General features: G+C 56.1%; 1 protein-coding gene across 1 annotated transcript in view; it reads left to right on the plus strand.

Annotated features, from left to right (window-relative positions):
- Positions 1 to 18,404, plus strand: part of GGT1 (gamma-glutamyltransferase 1) — a 29,706-nt gene that overhangs the window by 4,716 nt on the left and 6,586 nt on the right. Inside the window, exons 2-5 of the mRNA XM_038575798.1 lie at positions 13,642 to 13,807; positions 14,378 to 14,555; positions 15,149 to 15,279; positions 15,417 to 15,503. Of these exons, the coding sequence (XP_038431726.1) occupies positions 14,392 to 14,555; positions 15,149 to 15,279; positions 15,417 to 15,503 (382 nt within the window). The 5' untranslated portion in view covers positions 13,642 to 13,807; positions 14,378 to 14,391. The remainder of the gene's footprint in view (positions 1 to 13,641; positions 13,808 to 14,377; positions 14,556 to 15,148; positions 15,280 to 15,416; positions 15,504 to 18,404) is intronic.

Raw genomic sequence — 18,404 nt, forward strand, 5'->3', positions numbered from 1 at the left:
GATGAAGAGTGCCGGTTACCCGGTTACCCGCGTAGGGCCAGCTCAGAGCCGGCTGGTGGCAGGTCAGATGCACCTGCCCCAGGCTTCCTTCTTCTACTTGACGGGTGGGGAGGCAGTGTGAAGAGGGGGAGTCCTGGCTCCTCTAGGGATCAAGCTTGAGCTAGGGACCCACCCAGCTCTAGGAGCCTACTTGAGGGACAGCCCCCCCACGCCCCCCCCCCAGCTCTGGGCCCTCACATTCCCTGGGTAGGGGACATTTGGAGCATGAGGCTCCAGACCCCCAGCTCCCACAGCAAAGAGGATGTGTCCAGCCTGTGAGGACAGTGGGCCTGGGCACAGGTAAAGGAGGGGCGAGCACAGAAAAGGGTGTATGTGGGGTGAGGAGTGGCCATCTGAGGGCAGTTGGTAAGTGAGGTCAGACTCAGGCCCCTCTTTTGGGTTAGGTATTGCCTCCCAGGAGTGTGTCTAGGGACAGGGTGCTGGGCTCTGTGGTCCCCCAGGGCTGAGCCCCTGATACAAGACAGAAGATAGCTTAGTATCCTTGCCACTTGACCACCCACTGAACCCCAAACCCTGTGTTGTTTGCTTGGACACCCCCGTTGGGACTGCTCCCCCCACAGGGTTTTTCTATCCTGGGGCCCCTTTCCCCTGCCATCTGCCAGCTGGACCCAGCAGCCTCCACTCACCCCCGCCTCTGTAGCCAGCATTGTCCTGGGGCCACCTTGGCACTACAGGTTTCCTCCCTGGCAAACCTGCATGACTGCTCAGCCTGCCTTCCTCCAGGGTCCAGGCGCTGTCGCTGACCTGACGGGACCAGAGACTTAGGCAGCAGCCCTTTGCCCCCCGGGATTTCTCAGACCCCTGTCAAGAGCTGGCAGCCTGGTAAGAACCCCCTCCCTCTCTTCTACATCCTGAGGGCTGAAGCCAGAGCTGGGATGTCTCCCAAATCCTGACCATATCCTTCCAGAGGCCGAGCCAGGCCTGGAAATTGTCCCCTCAAACATGAGAAGGCCAAGCTGGGGCAGGGGGGGTTGGGGAGGGGGCAACCCAGGCAGAGACACAAGGGGAGTGCTCAGAGTTAGAGCCATATGGAAAGCAGAGAACTGCCCCCCCAGCCCCACCCCACCCTCTGTGCTCTTGGCTGAGAGATTCCTGGAGGACATTTTCCCAGAAAAAGAGGGAGGTGGTGTCTGGGCCTGGATGCCTGGGTAGGCCTCCCTCTGCCTCCTGTGGGGGTGGTTAGGTTGAGCTGGCTCTTGGGGAGTGTTTCTGGCCTAATCTGAAGTGGGCAAGAGGACCCAGAGACAGAGCTGTGCTCTCAGGAGTGGGGTGCATGATTCCCCCTTTCTAATCTCTGTGCATATTTAAGTGATGGCTGCTGGCATCTCTCCCTGGAATGGCCTTGCTCAGTAGGTCTGTGTTTGTGGAGACCCCATTGGGGTGGGGGTAGGGAAGCAGTGTGCTATGATTGTCCTCCCAGGCACTAGGGTTGAAATGGAGGTTCAGCGGCTTGAATTGGGTCCCCAGGCAGCCAATGAGGTGGGAAGTTGGGGAGTCAGAGAGTCAGGTGGGAGAGACATAGCCAAACCCCAGGCCTTGCTGGGGAGCATCCTGGGCTCCAAGTGGGAGCCTGCTAGGAGACAAGTAGTGGTGCCAGTCACACCTTTGGCTTCCCAAGCTCTTGGCCACCCCATGTGGTGGCCCAGCTGGAGTGACAGGGAACCAAAGTCCAGATGACCCAGCAGGAGGGGAGAAGGGCTGTGGCTGTGGCTGGAACTGGACCTTTGGGCCTCTTCTGTATCTACCCAGTGGGATAGACCAAGCCCAGGTACCAGCAGGGTTTATGGTACCTCAGCAAGGAGCCAGGTGACAATGAGCCTTCTGGCAGCCCCTCCAAAGAAGGATGCAGGAAGGTTTGGGAACTCACTAGGAGGAAAGAAGCAGATGGACACTCAACAGAAACAGTTTCTCCTGGAGCTGGCCCTGTAGGGATGTGTTGTAAGCCTGCCCTGCAGGGCCAGGGATCCCTGTGGAGGGGGTACAGGCTCACAAGTACAGGCTCAGGACGGATTGGAATCCCCTGGACCTGTCACTTGTAGGGTGAACAAACTCAGGCAAAGTAGGCAGCTGTATTAGTTTTCTGTCACTGTCATAACAAATTATCAAAAACTTGATGGCTTAAAACAAATGTATTCTCTCACAGTTCTGGAGACTAGAAGTCGAAATCAAGGCATTGGCAGGGTTGCACTGCCTCTGAAGGCTCTAGGGAAGAACCTTCCTGTGCTTTTTCCTAGCTTCTGGTAGTTGCTGACATCCTTGACGTTCCTTGGTTTCAGCGACATCACTGCCACCTGGGGTTCTGTTAACCCCTGGCTTTATTACCTGTGTGTGTGTGTGTGTGTGTGTGTCTCTCTCTCTCTCTCTTTTTTTGTGTGTGTGTGTCTCTCTTCAGTGCTTTCTTCTTCTTCTTCTTTTTTTCTTAAGATTTTATTTATTTATTAATGACACACACACACAGAGAGGCAGAGACACAGGCAGAGGGAGAAGCAGGCTCCACAGAGAGCCTGACATGGGACTCGATCCTGGGTCTCCAGGATCACGCCCTGGGCTGCCGGCGGCGCTAAACCGCTGCACCACCGAGGCTGCCCCTTCTTCTTCTTTTTAAAGATTTATTTATTTGAGACAGTGGAGAGAGAGAGAGAGAGTCTTGAACAGCCTCCCCGCTGAGCACAGAGCCCAGCTGGCCTGGTCCTACCACCCCAAGATCACAACTGAGCTAAAACCAAGAGTCAGATGCTCAACCGACAGCACCACCCAGGCACACTCTCTTCACATGGCTTTTTTTTTTTTTTTAAGATTTTTATTTATTTATTCATGAGAGACACACAGAGAGAGGCACAGACGCAGGCAGAAGGAGAAGCAGGCTCTTCGCAGAGAGCCCGATGCGGGACTCGATCCCGAATCCTGGGATCATGCCCTGAGCCGAAGGCAGACGCTCAACCGCTGAGCCACTCAGGCGTCCCTTTTTCAAGATTTTTTATTTATTCATTTGAGAGAGGGAGAGGGCGAGTGCAAGCATGAGCAAGGGGGAGGGGGAGAGGGAGAGGCAGACTCCCCGCTGAGCAGGGAGCCCAGATGGGGGTCTCGAGCCCAGGAGCCCAGGAGCCCAGGAGCCCAGGAGCCCAGGATCATGACCTGAGCAGAAGGCAGCCACTTAACTGACGGCACCACCCAGGCTCCCCCTTCACATGACCTTGTAAGGACACTGGTTATCGGATTTAGGGCCCACACTAATGATATCTACAAAGACTCTGTTCCCAGATAAGGTCACATCCAGAGCTCCGGGTGGATGTGAATTCGGGGGATGCTGCTCAATTCACTGTGGCAGCTGCTGCAAGCCCCAGCTTCCTCATCTGTAACAAGGGCAATAGAATGCCCAGCTGCCGTCTTATTGTAGGATCAGACACGATAAAGAAAGAGTCCAGCACACGGGTGTTTTTACAAACTGGTTTTCTATGGCTTTGTACTGAGTTCTCTTGTCCACTCAGTGCTGACCACTGGGCCTCGTGGATACTGCGGAGCCTAAGACATGGGAAGGCGGGCCCACAGCTAGCCCACAGGGACCGGGAGCCACACGGGAGGGGAGGCCACACGGGAACCCCCTCCCCCGGGGAGTGGAAGGAGACACCTGAGCAGAGGGTGGGGGGCACTTCCGGAGGAGGCTGCACTGAGGCTGGGGTCTGAAGGAAGTGCCAGCTTGGAGTCCCAGCGGGGAGCCTGGGAGGAACCTCGCAGGGAAGGGGGCGGGGCCCTAGCGAGGCAGGAATTTATCTGGAGGGCAAAGGGGACCTTTGAAGGCTTAAAAGTGAGAGAAGACGGAAGACGTCCTCCAGTGCTCAGCATGGGGCTGCAGTAGGGAACCGGTGGAAGGGCTGTGGACGCGGAGAAGGAGTTGCCAGGTGAGGGGGGCCCGGGTCAGGTGAAGCCCGGAGGGGGTGTGTGGGGGGGGCAAGGCCGCTGGACAGGACCAGGTTGGGGATGGGCGCGGGGTGTGAGGATAGGCGGTCTGGTGGAGGTATGGGGAGGGCTGTTCCTTAGCTCAGGTTTAGGCAGGCAAGTTGACCTGAGGCATCTGAAACATCAGCCCACGAAATGTTGCAAACAGGACTCAGAGAGTAACTGAGTTCAGCTTGAAGTGGTGCAGGAGGCCAAGGAATGAGGTGGCAGGGGTGGGGGCTCCTAGAAGCCCTGACAGAGGGCTAGCTGGGCACCCATGGGAAGTGTTGGGTGGTTTTGGCATCAGGAGAATCACAGGTCTACTTACCCCCGGCTGGGGGTGGGTGGTGGGTGGGGTGCACAGTAAGGGGGTAGGGGCTGGAGAGGCAAGGACAGGCAGGCTTGAGTCAGTGACCCCCCCCTCGGAGACAAGACCAGGCCCTACCCCAGGGTGGGGACGGGGCAGGACGGGGCTCAGCCTCTCTCCTCCACCCCCTTGGAGCTCCCAGACACCATAGATAATTACGAGGTGATAGGATAAATGCTACCTGCACTGGGTGCCGGTGGGCAGAGAGGGCAGGGCAGCCAGGAGGGGGGCACTTATGACCTCTGAGCCCTGAGCCGTTCATTAGGCAAGGACAGAGGCAACTGCAGGCCTGGGTGTGGGGACCATGGAGGTACTGGGCCCTTCCTGTAGCCTGTGCACAGCCACCTCAGTGAATCTGCCTAACAGTTATTCTATTTTATTTTTTGCAAAGACTTTATTTATTTATTTATTTATTTGAGAAAGAGAGAGAGAGAAAGAGAGAGCATGAGCAGGGGGAGGGGCAGAGGGAGAGGGAGATGCAGACTCCCCACTGAGCAGGGAGCCTTGGGATCCAGGGCTCCAGCCCAGGACCCAGGAATCACGATCTGAGCCACAGGCAGATGCTTAACTGACTGAGCCAACCAGGCAACCCTAGTTATTTTAATGATTCCTGCTCCCCAGATAGAAAACTGAGGGCAGGAAGGGGAGACCCTAGACCATGAGGGGGCGTGATTAAATTTGAACCCAGGCACCCTAGAACCCTTGCCCTTGGCTCTGCTGCTCTCTTGCCTCTGGGCTTGGGAGCTGGACTTGGTCCACTAGGTACCAGACTGGCCCTGCCGCCAGACATTCCCAGGTGTTAATGAGCTGACGTCTCTGGAGGCCCACACATTGGCAGCACTCCAGCCTCCATCCATACTTCAAAGATAGGTGTTGAAATGGTGAAAGTGCAGATGGGGCCAGGGGGAGCAGCAGCCAGGCTCTGAGGGTGCAGGGGCTTTGCTTTCCTGCTACCATTGGGTGACACCAGCCTCCTCACTGAGCTGGAGCCTTCCTTCCATATGGTCTGTGGTCTGTGTGACTCTGAGAGGCTGTGGGCACCTAGCAACAGGGTATAGACTGGCTCCTGCTCCTCTGCTTGTGGCCTCAGACAATGGGCAGGAAGTGAAGCCAGGCCCACCTACAGCATGCCAACTCCTCACAACTACAGAAGGCAAATTGGGGCTTGATGTTGGGGAGAACTAGCCAAGCAATCACAGTCTTGCTGTCTTTAAAGGTAGTGAGGTCCCTGTCAGGGCAGGTATGCAAGCCAACCTTTCTAGGGGTGTTGGAGATGAGACATCAGAGACCAAACGTTTGAGATTCTGTGATCCTAAAGTTGATTAAGATGCTATGATGTTGAGCATCAAAGTCATTTTTGTTCAGCCAATTTACCAAAAGTCTCCTTGGTGCAGATACCAAGGTACACTAAAGGTCTGGGCAACATCAGGTTTCCTGGCTCCCAGTGGGCCCTGAGATCCTGTCCCAGCAGTTCTGGAGGATAGGTCAGGCACTGCTCGAATCTGGACCTGCCCTCCTGGATCACACACGGTGAGTCTCCAGACTGCATTTTGGGAGGTGGTGTCTCTACCAGCCAAGGCCTACCCAGGGCCTGAGGTTCACCTGACACTTCCTGAGGCTTGGTCACAGCCCCTCCCAGGACCCTGAGAGCAGGGTGGGGCACGATGGAGGCTGCAAAGAGGTTCTGCTTTCAGGAAGTGGCATGTCGGGCCTTTCTCAAGTCATGGGACTGTCTACCAAGAGGCCTTGGGCAAGTCTCTTCCCCTCTCAGGCTGTGGTTTCCTTAGCATGCTTCTTACCCCACCAATGCCTTGTTTTCCCCAGATGCAGAGCAAGGACAAACCAAGCCTGTCAGAACAGGAAGGCCACAGTGGTTCCTCATTTCTCAGAAGAGATGGGCCAGGTGCCCTACCCCGATCTCCTTCTGTCTGACCAAGGCACTCTAGGTTGCTGGTACCTGCATAGTAGGAGTAATTAGGAGATAAAAGGCACCAGGATGGTGGGGTGGTCCCCCCTCTCATGCTGCCTTGGCAACTACCCCTGGCTAGGGGCCAGCCTCACCCAGGAAACTCCTCAAGGAACAAGAACACAGAGAACTCATCTCAGCCGGTCCCCAGCCATCAATACTCCCTTCTTCCCACGGCCCTTACCCTCTGGTCACCCACCAGAGTCTTAATGAGTGACCTGGGGTTAATGGGTTACCCAGCCAGGTGACACATTCACCAGCCTCCTGGGGCTTTCAAAGTCCAGATTCACTGGCCTGGCCTACAGGGTCTGAGTTCAGCCACTTCCCTTTTTAGCCTTGACACCTCAGGGCTCAGGAAGGGCCCAGGGAGGTCAAGAGGTTCCCTTGTGCCCTCACTACTCTCAGAGACACATGCATCCAGTGCCAGCCTTCAGGCTCACGTGGTTTCCTCCACCTGACGTGTCCTACCCAATCCCATCCCAGCTCTGCCTGGGTTCCTAAGGCCCCCATCACGGTGTCTGCCTCTCTTCCAGGGCCCTGGCTCCTCCGCCTCCTCCTTGGCTGACCATACTTAGCCCATCTCCAGTCCTGCTGGGGACTCGTCGAGGAAAGAATCTGGACAGGCCAGGCTTAGACGGGGGAATGAACGGATGGGCGAGTTTCAGCCCGGGCTGTGCTGGTAGTGGCAATTCTGGCAAGCAGCAGGCTGTAAGTGGATCTCTTTCAGAGACACAGGAGTCTCGGGCCTGCCACCCCGTGGGGGCACCCACCCTATCTCATTTGATAGGCCAGAGCAGGAAGGGGCATGAGCAGGCAACCGCATCTCCTGCCCTCACTGCCATGTGTCCTCCATCAGCCTTCCTGCTTCCTAGAAACTTAGGGGATGAGGAAGGCTCTCCTGGGTCATGGGACTCCCTTCAGTTCAGGTGACCAGGGTCCTTGAAGTAACAGCCCCTAGACACCCACCTGTAGCCCCAAGAGTCAGGGACAGGGCATATTTGAAGGAGCATCCCCTACTCCAGAATTGTGGAGAGAATCTTAGGCTCCTCAGGTCTGCTAGAGCCTCAGATGCTTACAGTCCCAAAACCCCAGTGGAGTGGGTATCTGGCTATATCCCAACACTGTGAGACCTCTGTCTGGACATCGTAAGTTCAGGGGAGCCCACCTGCTCCCAGGGACCCCTGGCCTGACCTGTTTCTGTCTGAAGCCCAGCCTCATTTAGCCCCACTGAGGCCTTCAAAGCTCAGGCCTTGCATTCAGGGTTAGGGACTCCATGGGACTCAAAGAGGCCACACAGCCTCCAGGGACAGGACTAGGAACCAGCCTCGTTCCCACCTGGAAAGGTTCCTGTGCCTTTAAAGCCTCCCTCCACCCTAGCCGGCAGAGAGAGGGAGGGGAGGAGCTGGGTAATAGCTGGGCACTGGGGACTCAGCTCTGTGCTGAGAGCAGAGGAAGACCAGCCCTGGAGCCAGGTGAGCCAGGAGGGGCATCTGGCTGTGCCTCAGTGCTGTGTGACCCCAAAGTACAGCTCATCCTTTCTGAGCTACTGGACGTTGCAGGTCGGGGTAGCTCAGGCTTCGGGCCTCCCGGAAGTGTTGGAAGCCTGGATTCCAGTTCCAGCTCTGCCAGATGCTGGCCTCTTCCTCTCCAGCCTCAGTTTATGCACCTGAGTAATGGGAGTGAGCTGACCTTCAGGGTGAAGGAGACCGGGCTGGTGTGACTGGATCCTGCAGAGGGGTTGCTCAGGTCTTTTTCTGACCAGGTCTAGGCTTGAGTGGAGGCTGGGGGGTGCTGTGCTTTTTTGTCTGGTAAGGCGGTTTGAGGCTATGGCTCCAGGCTTTCTGGCTCACTGTGCCACAGGTGTGGGGTGGGTGGAGGGTCACATGAAGCTGTTGGACTTCTGAGGAAGTCTTTGAAGAAGCCACTGACACCTGGGAAGTGGACTTTTGGAATTAAGAGGAAAGAGTGCAGCACGGAAAACTGAGGCCCAGGAGTACCCAGCAGCCTAGAGTGAGGGGCCTGTGACAGGGGCTGAGGTACTGTGTCCCCTGGCCGTGCTTGCCCCTCTGTGGGCTCTGTTTTGTGGCTGGAATGGGGCGTGAGGCAGGTTCAGTTGTGCAAGGAGGTGTCCACCATGTGGTCATTGCAAGCTCATATAGCTATTTCAACAGGTATCCGACTTAGTGGTTGTCAAGCACTTCGGAAGGGAGCTTTCCCTAATTCTCAACCTTATGCTACCAGGGGGTTAGCGAGGGAGACAGATCCCAACCCCGGGCCTGGGTAGTGGTAAGTGTCCGGTCCAGGGCTGTGGGCCCGTCCAGGGCTGTGGGCCAGGGCTGAGAGCTATGTTCTCATGCAGAGGGTCGGGGGTTAGGGTGGGGGGTGGAGGGAGTCCTCTCTGCCGGTGGAGGTGTTAGGGCTGGTGGGGCACAGGTTCTGGGCCAACCTGCAGGTCCGCACATCTCCCACTGGGCCAGCTGACTTTGTGTGAGCTGCTTCAACCTAAATCTTGGTTTCCGGCCTATGAACCGGTCTGGGGTTGTGCCCGTTTCACCCCTGGGCTCTGAGGTGACACAGCCGTCAGGTTGGGTTGGAAGATCAACAGAGAAACCCCAGGCTTCTTCCTGTTTCCCTCCCTGAGGTTTCCTGGAAGGAACCTGCTCCACTCAGCCTAGATTCAGCGCACACGCCCATTTGTGTGTGTGTGCACGTCTGTCTGTCTGTCTGTATTGGGAGGGGGTGGTGCTGATGGTGGAGTCAGTATCTCCGTCTTACATGCCTAGGACAGGAGCGCTGGGGCCTGGGGACTTTTCAAGCCAGCCCCTGCAGCCCTTTCTAGGGTGACGTGGTTTCCCCAGACTGACACCCCTCAGGGCGTCTCTTGGCGTGTAGGGGCTTGGGGGGCTGACCAGAATAGAATGTGACACACTCAACATGTGAGGAAGGTTCTTTGTTCTGTATTTTACGTCTTTGGGGTTTTGTGTGTGTGTGTGTGTGCGTGTGTGTGTGTGTGTGTGTGTGTGTGTTTAAAGATTTTATTCATTTGAGAGAGAGAAAGAAAACACAAGCAGGGGGAGGGGCAAAGGGACAAGCAGACTCCCCACCGGGAGCCTGACCCCAGACTTGATCCCAGGACCCCCAGATCATGACCTGAGCCCAAGTCAGACACTTAACCCGCCGAGCCACCCAGGCGCCCCCAATAGGGCTCTGTGGACACAGCCTTTAATGAGACCCCTTTCCTCCTGACTCCCCTCCCTGGAACTTGCAGCTGCAGGTCTGAGCCCCCAGGCAGCTTTCTCCCCATCCCCGCTTGTCCCAGGCCAGGGATTTCCTGTTGGAATCACCCGTGGGGTCTGCGCTACCCTCTGCCCACTCACACATTCTTCCTACCTTCCTGCTGCGGCTGATACTGCCGTGTCTTATGCCTTCCTAGGCAGGGAGAAAACTGCTGAGCAGGCTCAGACTAGGGACAGAGCCCCGTGTCTCTCCACTATAGACCCCTCCCAGCTGACTGCCCTGCAGTGCAAATCCCCTGACATCCTGGCTGGTGTCTAGCTCTCAGGGACAGGTCATGGGCCTTGGTCCGCAGATCCTGCCCTGTCCATCTTCTCAGTCATTCTGGTCTGCAGATGATGTCTGGGGGGGAAAAAGCTTAGTCATAGAACCCCCATCCTGGGGCTATGGAGGATTTCATAGGAATGCATTTTTTGGTGGATCTCATCCGTGGGTGAGAGGATGAGGATAAGACTTGTTTTTGCTTTGTTTTGTTTTGTTTTTTGATAAGACTTGTTTTGACTGTATGACTCAGGGTGGTCAGCTTCTGTCTCTCTGCTTATCCCCTGACACAACCTTGTAGGATGGTCATAGATTAGATATTCCAGATGGGGACTGTGGGGGCTCCCAGGCAGCCTAGATACCACGAGTGGGGGGCCAGGGAAGAAGCCATGACTTAAGGAGTGGCTCATCCTTATTCTTGGCAGATGGAGGGCAAAGGGGAATGGGAAGCAGAGTCCAAAGTCTCCTGGGCTGGGCATGCACCTGTTCCTGGTTCAAGATCCCCTCGGTGGGCTGGTCAGGGACATTGCAGCAATTTAGAGGCAGGTACAGGGTGGCCAGGTGTGCGCTGCTGGGCTCTGTGACTGGGACCAGCTCTGGCCCTCTCTGCGCCCTGTCTTTCCAGGCTGCTCAGGAGGTTCCTTGGGCCTGAGGTGCTAACATTTCTTTTTTTTTTTTTTTTTTTAAGATTTTATTTATTTATTCATGAGATACACACACACACACACACACACACAGAGAGAGAGAGAGAGAGAGAGGGAGAGAGAGAGAGAGAGAGAGACAGGCAGAGGGAGAAGCAGGCTCCATGCAGGGAGCCTGACATGGGACTCGATCCTGGGTCACCCAGGGATCCCCAGAGGTGCTAACGTTCCTGCATAGGCAGTGGAACTGGTCTGGACTCAAGGCCTCAGGCTGTGTTCCAGGAAGGCCCCCTTGGCATTTGCCCGAGCAGTGTGGTGAGGGCTCTCAGGTCCTGCTTCTGGGACACCATGTTTGGCCCTGGAGCTCAGATGCTCTGAACAGGGACAGGGTGAGCCAGGGAGTACCCAGCCTAGGGCTTGCTGGAGGCGCACTTGCCAGTGGACTCTACCCTGTGGGGAGAACTGAGTCTAAGAGAGGGGGACCCTCTGCCTCTGTCACCGCACCTCTCCTTCCCTGTTGGGGCCAAACCCCTCACCTCCCACCATTGTCATGGGACCCCAAGAGTCACTACTGTCATAGCACCTCCCATCTCCTGCCCAGGGCCCTCCCAGGGCTGTGTGAACTTTAGTCACTTAGTGATAGGCCAAGTCTCTAGCCTCCCTGCTGCCATGACGTCAGACTCTGGGGCTGTCCTCTCTGCCAGGCTGGATTTTTTAGAGGACAGCCTTCTTTCTATCCTACTCAGACACCTTCAACTGCCACACGGGGTTGCTGTGTGTCCTGGCCAGCCGCGTGCCCCCTCTGGGACTAGGTGAGCAGGAGAGTTCCTCTGCCCTCTCCTGCCCCTTTCCTGCCTCTGCTCCTCCTTGGAGGTACCCTCCCCCCCATCCCAATCCCAGTTCAGAGGCCCCCTGAGGAGCTCTGCAGGGGCGCAGGCGCAGCTCTGGGCCACTCCTGGGAGTGGGGGAGCCCAGCTGGAGGTCTAGCCCAGACTTTCCCAGGCAGACTAATCTGGCCATGTCCCAGTCCAGAACTTCTGAGGAACAGGAGCTTTCCTGGGACACCACGAACCTTGGGCCTCAGGTAAGCCCACCAGGGGCATGAAGAGTGGGGTGGGGGTTTGAGGCCAAGTGTTTTGCCCAACCTACTCTCTGGCCTCAGTTTCTCCTCCTGACATGATTTGGGTGAGAGCCAGGACTCTGGGCTTGGACATTATTTTATAAGTCTTTGAGAAAAATGTGGGGTGTGGGAGAGGCAGTGGGAAACGGAAGCCCAGTCCCCTGCAGGGTGTCTTCCGCAGGGCAGGGTATGTCTGCCTGCAGGGCCGGGGCTAGGCCTCCCTGCTATCTGCCCAGGGAGGAGAGGATGGGGGTCAGGGCTGTCCACCCCTCTCGTATAGTCCCTGGCAGTCTGAGCCTTGCTGGGTGCCTCCTGTCCTTCTGGAAGCCCACTTGATCCCTTGAGTGGATGGACAGAGAGATGGGCAGCTAGGGGAGGCTGGAGTACAGACCACAGGAGGTCGTGGCTGGACAGTGCAGAGGCCTGAGGGAAGAGAGGAGGGCCCTGAAGGGGGTCTTGGCTCATAGCCCCAAGCCCAGGAGAAATGAGGCAATGCCCCCAGGGTGCCTAGTGGATGGGACTGGGGGGCTTCCTTGGCAGGTGCGACTGTGCCCATGCTGGGAAGGCGGGTCACTGGCCTCCTTGTCCCATCCACCCTACCACATGTAATAAAGTTCTGGGCTCCTGAGGCCCCTGGGACCAACCAACATAGCTGTCTCTACCAGGAATCCTTAACCCTTAACCCTTAAATCTTAATTCTTAATCCTTTTTTTTTTTTTTTTTTTTTTATTTATGATAGTCACACACACACAGAGAGAGAGAGGCAGAGACACAGGCAGAGGGAGAAGCAGGCTCCATGCACCGGGAGCCCGATGTGGGATTCGATCCCGGGTCTCCAGGATCGCGCCCTGGGCCAAAGGCAGGCGCTAAACCGCTGCGCCACCCAGGGATCCCTTAATTCTTAATCCTTAATCTTTAACCCAGTCCAGCCTCCAGGGTGTGCTCTGAGGGCCATCCGGCCCGCTGGAAGGCAGAGGGTATAGATGATGCCTGGAGCAGTGGCAGGGGTAGGGTCTGGTTGGCCCTTTGGAGCACTGAGGAGCCGGTGATGCTGATGGGAGGGAGTGCAGGGAGGAGGCTTTGCAGGAGTCCAGCCAGGAAAGCTGGTGCCTGGATTCAGTCATGGTGGAGAGAGACTGGCTTGAATCCCACTGGGGATATAGGGTTGTGTCTGCTGTATGGCTGCCCACTGAGCCGGGAAGGGGAAAGCCCTTCCATGCCGACTAGCTTCTGGATTTCTGCGACGTGGGATGGGACTCCATTCCTAGACCATCTCTGGGACACCATGTCTGGCCTTGGAGCTCAGGCCCTCTGACAGACAGGGTGAACCCAAGGAGTCCCAGCCTGGGGCTTGCTGACAGACACCCACTCTTTGGAGGTAACTGAGATTGCCTCTGTCACCACACCTCTTCTTCCTTGTGTGGGTCACACCCCTCACCTGCTGCCACCACCGAAGGGATCCAAAGGCTCACCACTGTCCCTCCCAGCAAGGCTGGGAAGGTAGTCAATGGGGAAACAATGAGCAGAAGCCTGACCATCTTCCTTCTGCCCCAGCCAGGCCTCCAGAGGATGACCCTGGTAGCCAACAATAATTACAGTCAACACTCACCTGGCACTTCACCCTTTCCAATCTGCTTCATCTCTGCAACATCCCCCATAGGATGCCTGTGTCCTTCCTGCTGCACAGGTGGTCGGTGACTTGCCAAAGGCCCCAGTTGAGGGGCAAGACTTAGATGGGATGGGCTGACTCCAGAGACTGCGTGCCCCAACCCCTTGGTCTGGCACATGTGGGCTTCATCACTTTGTCATATGACACTCACACCACTGAACCCGGGCCTTCCTCTAGGCAAACTCTTTCTCAGCTGTGCCTGGAGATCTTCCACAAACAGCCTCCTCTTCAACTCCAGAGTTCATCTAGAGGCAGAAGAACCTCCTCACAGAGCTCCCTGGGGAGGGCTGACTAGGCCTGTTTCAGGAACACTATTTCGATTTTCAGGAGAACGAGGAGGCTGCGTGGTCAGGGTATCTCTCTGGAGCAGATCCTGTGGCCGCAGACCACAGAGGAAAATCCCAGTTATATCATCAGCTGTCTCAGCCAAGCCCCCCTGGCTTTTGTTGCCATCCCTGCAGGCAAAGCGTGGGGCTCTCATCTGCTGACAAAGGTAGGCCCCTGCCCCGGGCAGCTCGTCTGGCCATTTCAGGAGGAGACCGTGGGGTGTCCTGTCTCTGAGTGTACAATGGAAGCTGAGCCCCACAGTCTGTGGCAGGCCGCTCTGAGAGGCCCATGGATGGTGCCTGGCTCTGGGCTGAGGTAGGGGTCACAGAAGGATCAGGCCAGGCTTGTCCCTCGTGGAGTTCCCTGCTTGGCAGTGGCTCCCACTGTGGGAGATAGACAAGGCCCTGCAGAAGCAGGGGCATGTGGAATCTGGGGGCTCCCAGGAGAGGTTTCTGTTGGAGATGTGGTTCTTTACTGGGAAGGGGCCCTGAGGAAAAGCAGAGAGATTTGGGAGGACAGAGACAGAGCCAGGCAGAGGGAATGGCCTGAGCAAAGATCCGGGAGCTGGACAGTCCATGCGTTTTCTAGGGGGATAGAAGGAGACACAGGAACATGTTTCTGAGGCTTGATTATGGGCTGTACCTTGTGAGGTGAGGGTCAGGGTGTGCCCAAAGGCTAGCTAGTGGCAATCCCTAATCCTGTTAACCTCTACTGCACCTCCTACCACTCCCACCAGGCAGCAGGGGAGCCATGAGGAAGTTGTACGTGGTGGTGACCCTGGTGGGTGTGGCCATAGTGCTCATCCTCATCATCAGCCTATGCCTTTGGCTGCCCTCAGCCTCCAAGTCAAACAACCATGTCTATCCCAGGGCAGCCGTGGCCACAGACGCCAAGCATTGCTCGGAGATTGGGAGGTGAGTGGGCAGAGCATAGGAACACAGGAGGAGCACAGCAAATGGATCTGGGCAAGACTATCATCCCTCTGAGACTCGGTTTCCCCACCTGTATGTGAGCTTCCCAGACCAGGGGTGTCTGACGCACATGGAGCTTCTTGGAACTTCTAGCAGCCTCTGGTCAGGGCAGAAGGGGATACTGACTCCAAAATCAGGATGCGGGTTTCCTGGTGCCCAGCTGGGTCCCTTTTCTCAGACTGAAGGATATTTGTGTCTTTGGATAAATTGCTGTTTTATGCTATTTTAGAGCTCTGCCTCCCATTATACACAAAGATCAGTTCCCACTTAGAGACTTAAACAGAAAAAAAAATTACTAACAAAAGTAACAATTTTCCAATTTTCTTTCTATTATAAAAGTCGGGTACATCTGTTTGCTTGAAAAGGAAGAACATAGAAGCCCCTTGATTTTAAAGTTATATGTAAAACCTGAAAACTATGGGCTCCTCTTCCCTTTGGGCAAGGTGGCCAGACAGGGTGGAGGTGGGTGGCAGGGTACACATGTTGGGGGACTGGGGAGCCTAGAGTGCTCACTCCCCACCAAATGCTGTGGGTAGGGATGTGCTGGAGGACGGCGGCTCGGCTGTGGATGCTGCTATCGCAGCCCTGCTGTGCGTGGGACTCCTGAATGTCCACAGCATGGGCATCGGGGGCGGCCTGTTCCTCACCATCTACAACAGCACCACACGTGAGTGCCCATGGGGAGTGGGAGGTGAGTGGCAGGGGCTGTGTGTCTCAGGCTAGACTTGAGCTGGGTGGCCCCTGAGCTCACCCGGGGTGAGGGACTGGGGTTGATTCAGACTTCCCACCTGCTTCTCCTTCCAGGAAAAGTTGAGATCATCAATGCCCGCGAGGTGGCCCCAGGGCTGGCCTCTGACAACATGTTCAACAGCTCGGAGCAGTCACAGACAGGTGAGGTGCAGGCTCAGGGTGTGAGTACAGAGCTGGGCTGAGCTGCTGGGAAAGCATTGGCATCTGGGACTGGGGAAAGCTCTGGCTGTGCTGATGCCCACCCTTCCCATCCCCTCCTGGCCACACAACACAGGTCTTGAACAGTCCAGACCTTCATTACAGAGAGAAAAGAGATGGGAGCTTCTGTTATTTCTGTTCAGATCCCTCCAAAGCCATCCTGTGCTACTACAGGGAGAGAATAATTATTATTTCAACAGCTCTCATCTACCGAGGGCCACTGGGGCTGGCACTCTGCTCAGCCCTTTTCACCGATGAACCCCTTGAATCCTCCTTATATGCTGGGGAGTCTGGGGAAGCACTGTGTTGATCTCATTTTACAGATCCAGAGAGGTCATGCAAACCAACTGAGGTCACAAAGCTGGGTGGTGCTGAGGCTAAAATTGAACCTGGGCTGTTGAAACCCTGCCTCTTTCAAAGGCATCCATTTAGTTGTTCATTTGTGGTGATAGCTCTCAAGAGGCAGGAGAGTCTGTCTTTTTTTAACAAGGTCTTGTGCAGAGAAGAGGCCCTCAATCACCCCATGCAGCTGAGGGGAAGGCAGTGGCCACCAGGGGGTGCTGCTCCAAGGACCCAAAGGGATTGCGGGATAGGAGGTTGGGGGCAGGAAGTTTGGGCCGTTGGCCATAACAGGTCTGATCCCCAACTGCAGGCTCTGACCCTGGGGCTTGGGCCCTGGGCAGGGTCCTGTGAGTAGCCCCCATGGAGTCCTCTCCAACATACAGAATCTTTGAATTCTCGTATCCATTGGGAAACTCTGAATGGGTAGAAATGAAATCATTCAGTGTGAGTGCTTAACCCTTAGTCTTAGCACCTTAGGGACGCTTGGAAGTCATTTATTTAACCAGGACTTATTGAGCACCTCTTAAAATGTTAAGGACTGTTTCCAAAGCCAGGAGACAAGACAAAGGCACCAGGCAAAATCTGTGGCCCAGTCAAACCATGTGGTGTCAGGATAGCAGAGGCTGGAAGAGCCACAAGGTGGGCGGTTCACTGAGAACAGCCTGCTCAGGGAGGGGGCGTCTGAGCAAAGACTCAGAAGCTGGAGTGGGGTGAGAGGGGCTGTGCAGGTGTCTGGGGGAAGAGCAAGTGGCCCATGCAGGAAGGGTAGGGACAGAGCCCGCAAGAACCAGTGAGCTGCAATAGGTGGCCCCAGGGTCAGAAGGGCTCCGGTGGTGTCACACCTCCTCGGTCATTGCAAAGACCCTACCTCTTGTCCCAGAGAGGTAGCAGTGTCCCCTAGGGTGTTTGTGGGGCTGGCCTTTCTACCCTATATCTGAAAGAACTCCTTGGGCTGCTGCAGAAGGGTCAGGGAGTATGCTGCATGCCCATCAGGTGGCCCGTCAGGAGGTCACCACGATAATCAGGGAGAGAAGAGGGTGTTGGGAGGTGGTTGGTACTCAACACACTTAGAAGGTAGAGCCCATGCATTTGCCTGATAGCTTGGGTGTGACACATATGCCAGGTGTCCTGCATGACCCTCCAGTTGTTGATCTGCATCGGGAAGTGGGGGGGGGGAGTGGTGCCCCTAAGAAAGAACAGTGAGGCTGTGGGAGAGTGGGTTTGGGTGACAGTAGGGAGTTGAGTTTTGAGTGCATTAAGTTTGAGGCCTTTTTTGCGTGGGCAGGCGCATCCTCAGATTTGGCCATCAGAGGAGCAGGCCAGGCCAGAGAGTACATTCGGAGTTGTCAGCAAATAAGTGGAACCTGAAGACCTGATCTGGGGGAGGCACCGGTAGAGTGAGGGTAGGCAGAGGAGACTCTAGCAGAGCCTGGCAGGTGGGATGCAGAGGTAACCCGGGAGGAGTGATGGGCCAGGTAAGGTGATGTTGACAGGGGACCCTGGTCTGGCAGTGTGGAGGTCACTGGTGACCTTTGCGAGCAGGGTGCTGTGAGACCTGATTGACCCAAGGTCAGGACAGCATTTATTTAAGATGGGAAGAGTTCTGGGCTGGGTGTCAGACTTTCTGAGATGTGCAGACAAGGCTCTTGGTCCCAATTTCAGGTTGTTATGAACCTGGAAGCCACCTAGTCTGGGAATAGCCAAAATGGCACTGGTCATCCTGGGATGAAAGCAATAAGGTGTCTGGGCATCAGTGTCCAGCTTCGGGCATAGTGTGCCGTGGGGAAGGGTAGGGATCAGGGTTCACGGATGTGTCTAGTGGAACTGTGGGCTCCTCTAAGGTCAACTGGAAGAGACAAAACTCTCTGTGGTCACATGGGGAAACTGAGGCCCAGAGAGGGTACAGGGCAGGGGTTTGGGCTCAAGTCCTTGTTCTGGGATAGTAGAAAGGAGGATGGTGGAGGTCTTGCCCTGGCACCGGCTTAGTGTCAGGGGTGGCCCAGGCTTGCACTGGGGACTTTGGTGGGTCCTGGTGGACCCTTTGAGCCTGTGGGTAAAGCGGCTCAGATGGGGAGATGGTGGGGATCTGGCTTCCCCACAGTTTTAGTGAGCAGCTGTGGGCCTGGCACAGGATTTCGAACCTGATGGCCTCTGCAGAGGCAGACATGTAGTCCTGGGACAGTAGAACCCAGCACAGGAGCTACCGCCTCTCCCTCCCGTGGCTTTGTCATGCGTCCCTAACCAATCTACGCTCTTGCCTGCTGAGTCCAGAAATGACACCTCCATTTCCTTCCAAAAGCTCACTAATCCCATCTGGGAGGGGGTGTCTGAGCAAAGACTCAGAGGCTGGAGTGGGGTGAGGGGAGCTGTGCAGGTATCTGGGGGAGGAGCAAGTGGCCTGTGCAGGAAGGGTAGGGACAGAGCCCACAGGAACCAGTGAGGCTGCAATAGGTGGCCCCAGGGTCAGAAGGGCTCCGGTGGTGTCACACCTCCTGGGTCATT

This window comes from Canis lupus, chromosome 26 (genome assembly GCF_011100685.1).
Source record: "Canis lupus familiaris isolate Mischka breed German Shepherd chromosome 26, alternate assembly UU_Cfam_GSD_1.0, whole genome shotgun sequence".
NCBI classification, from domain to species: Eukaryota; Metazoa; Chordata; class Mammalia; order Carnivora; family Canidae; genus Canis; species Canis lupus.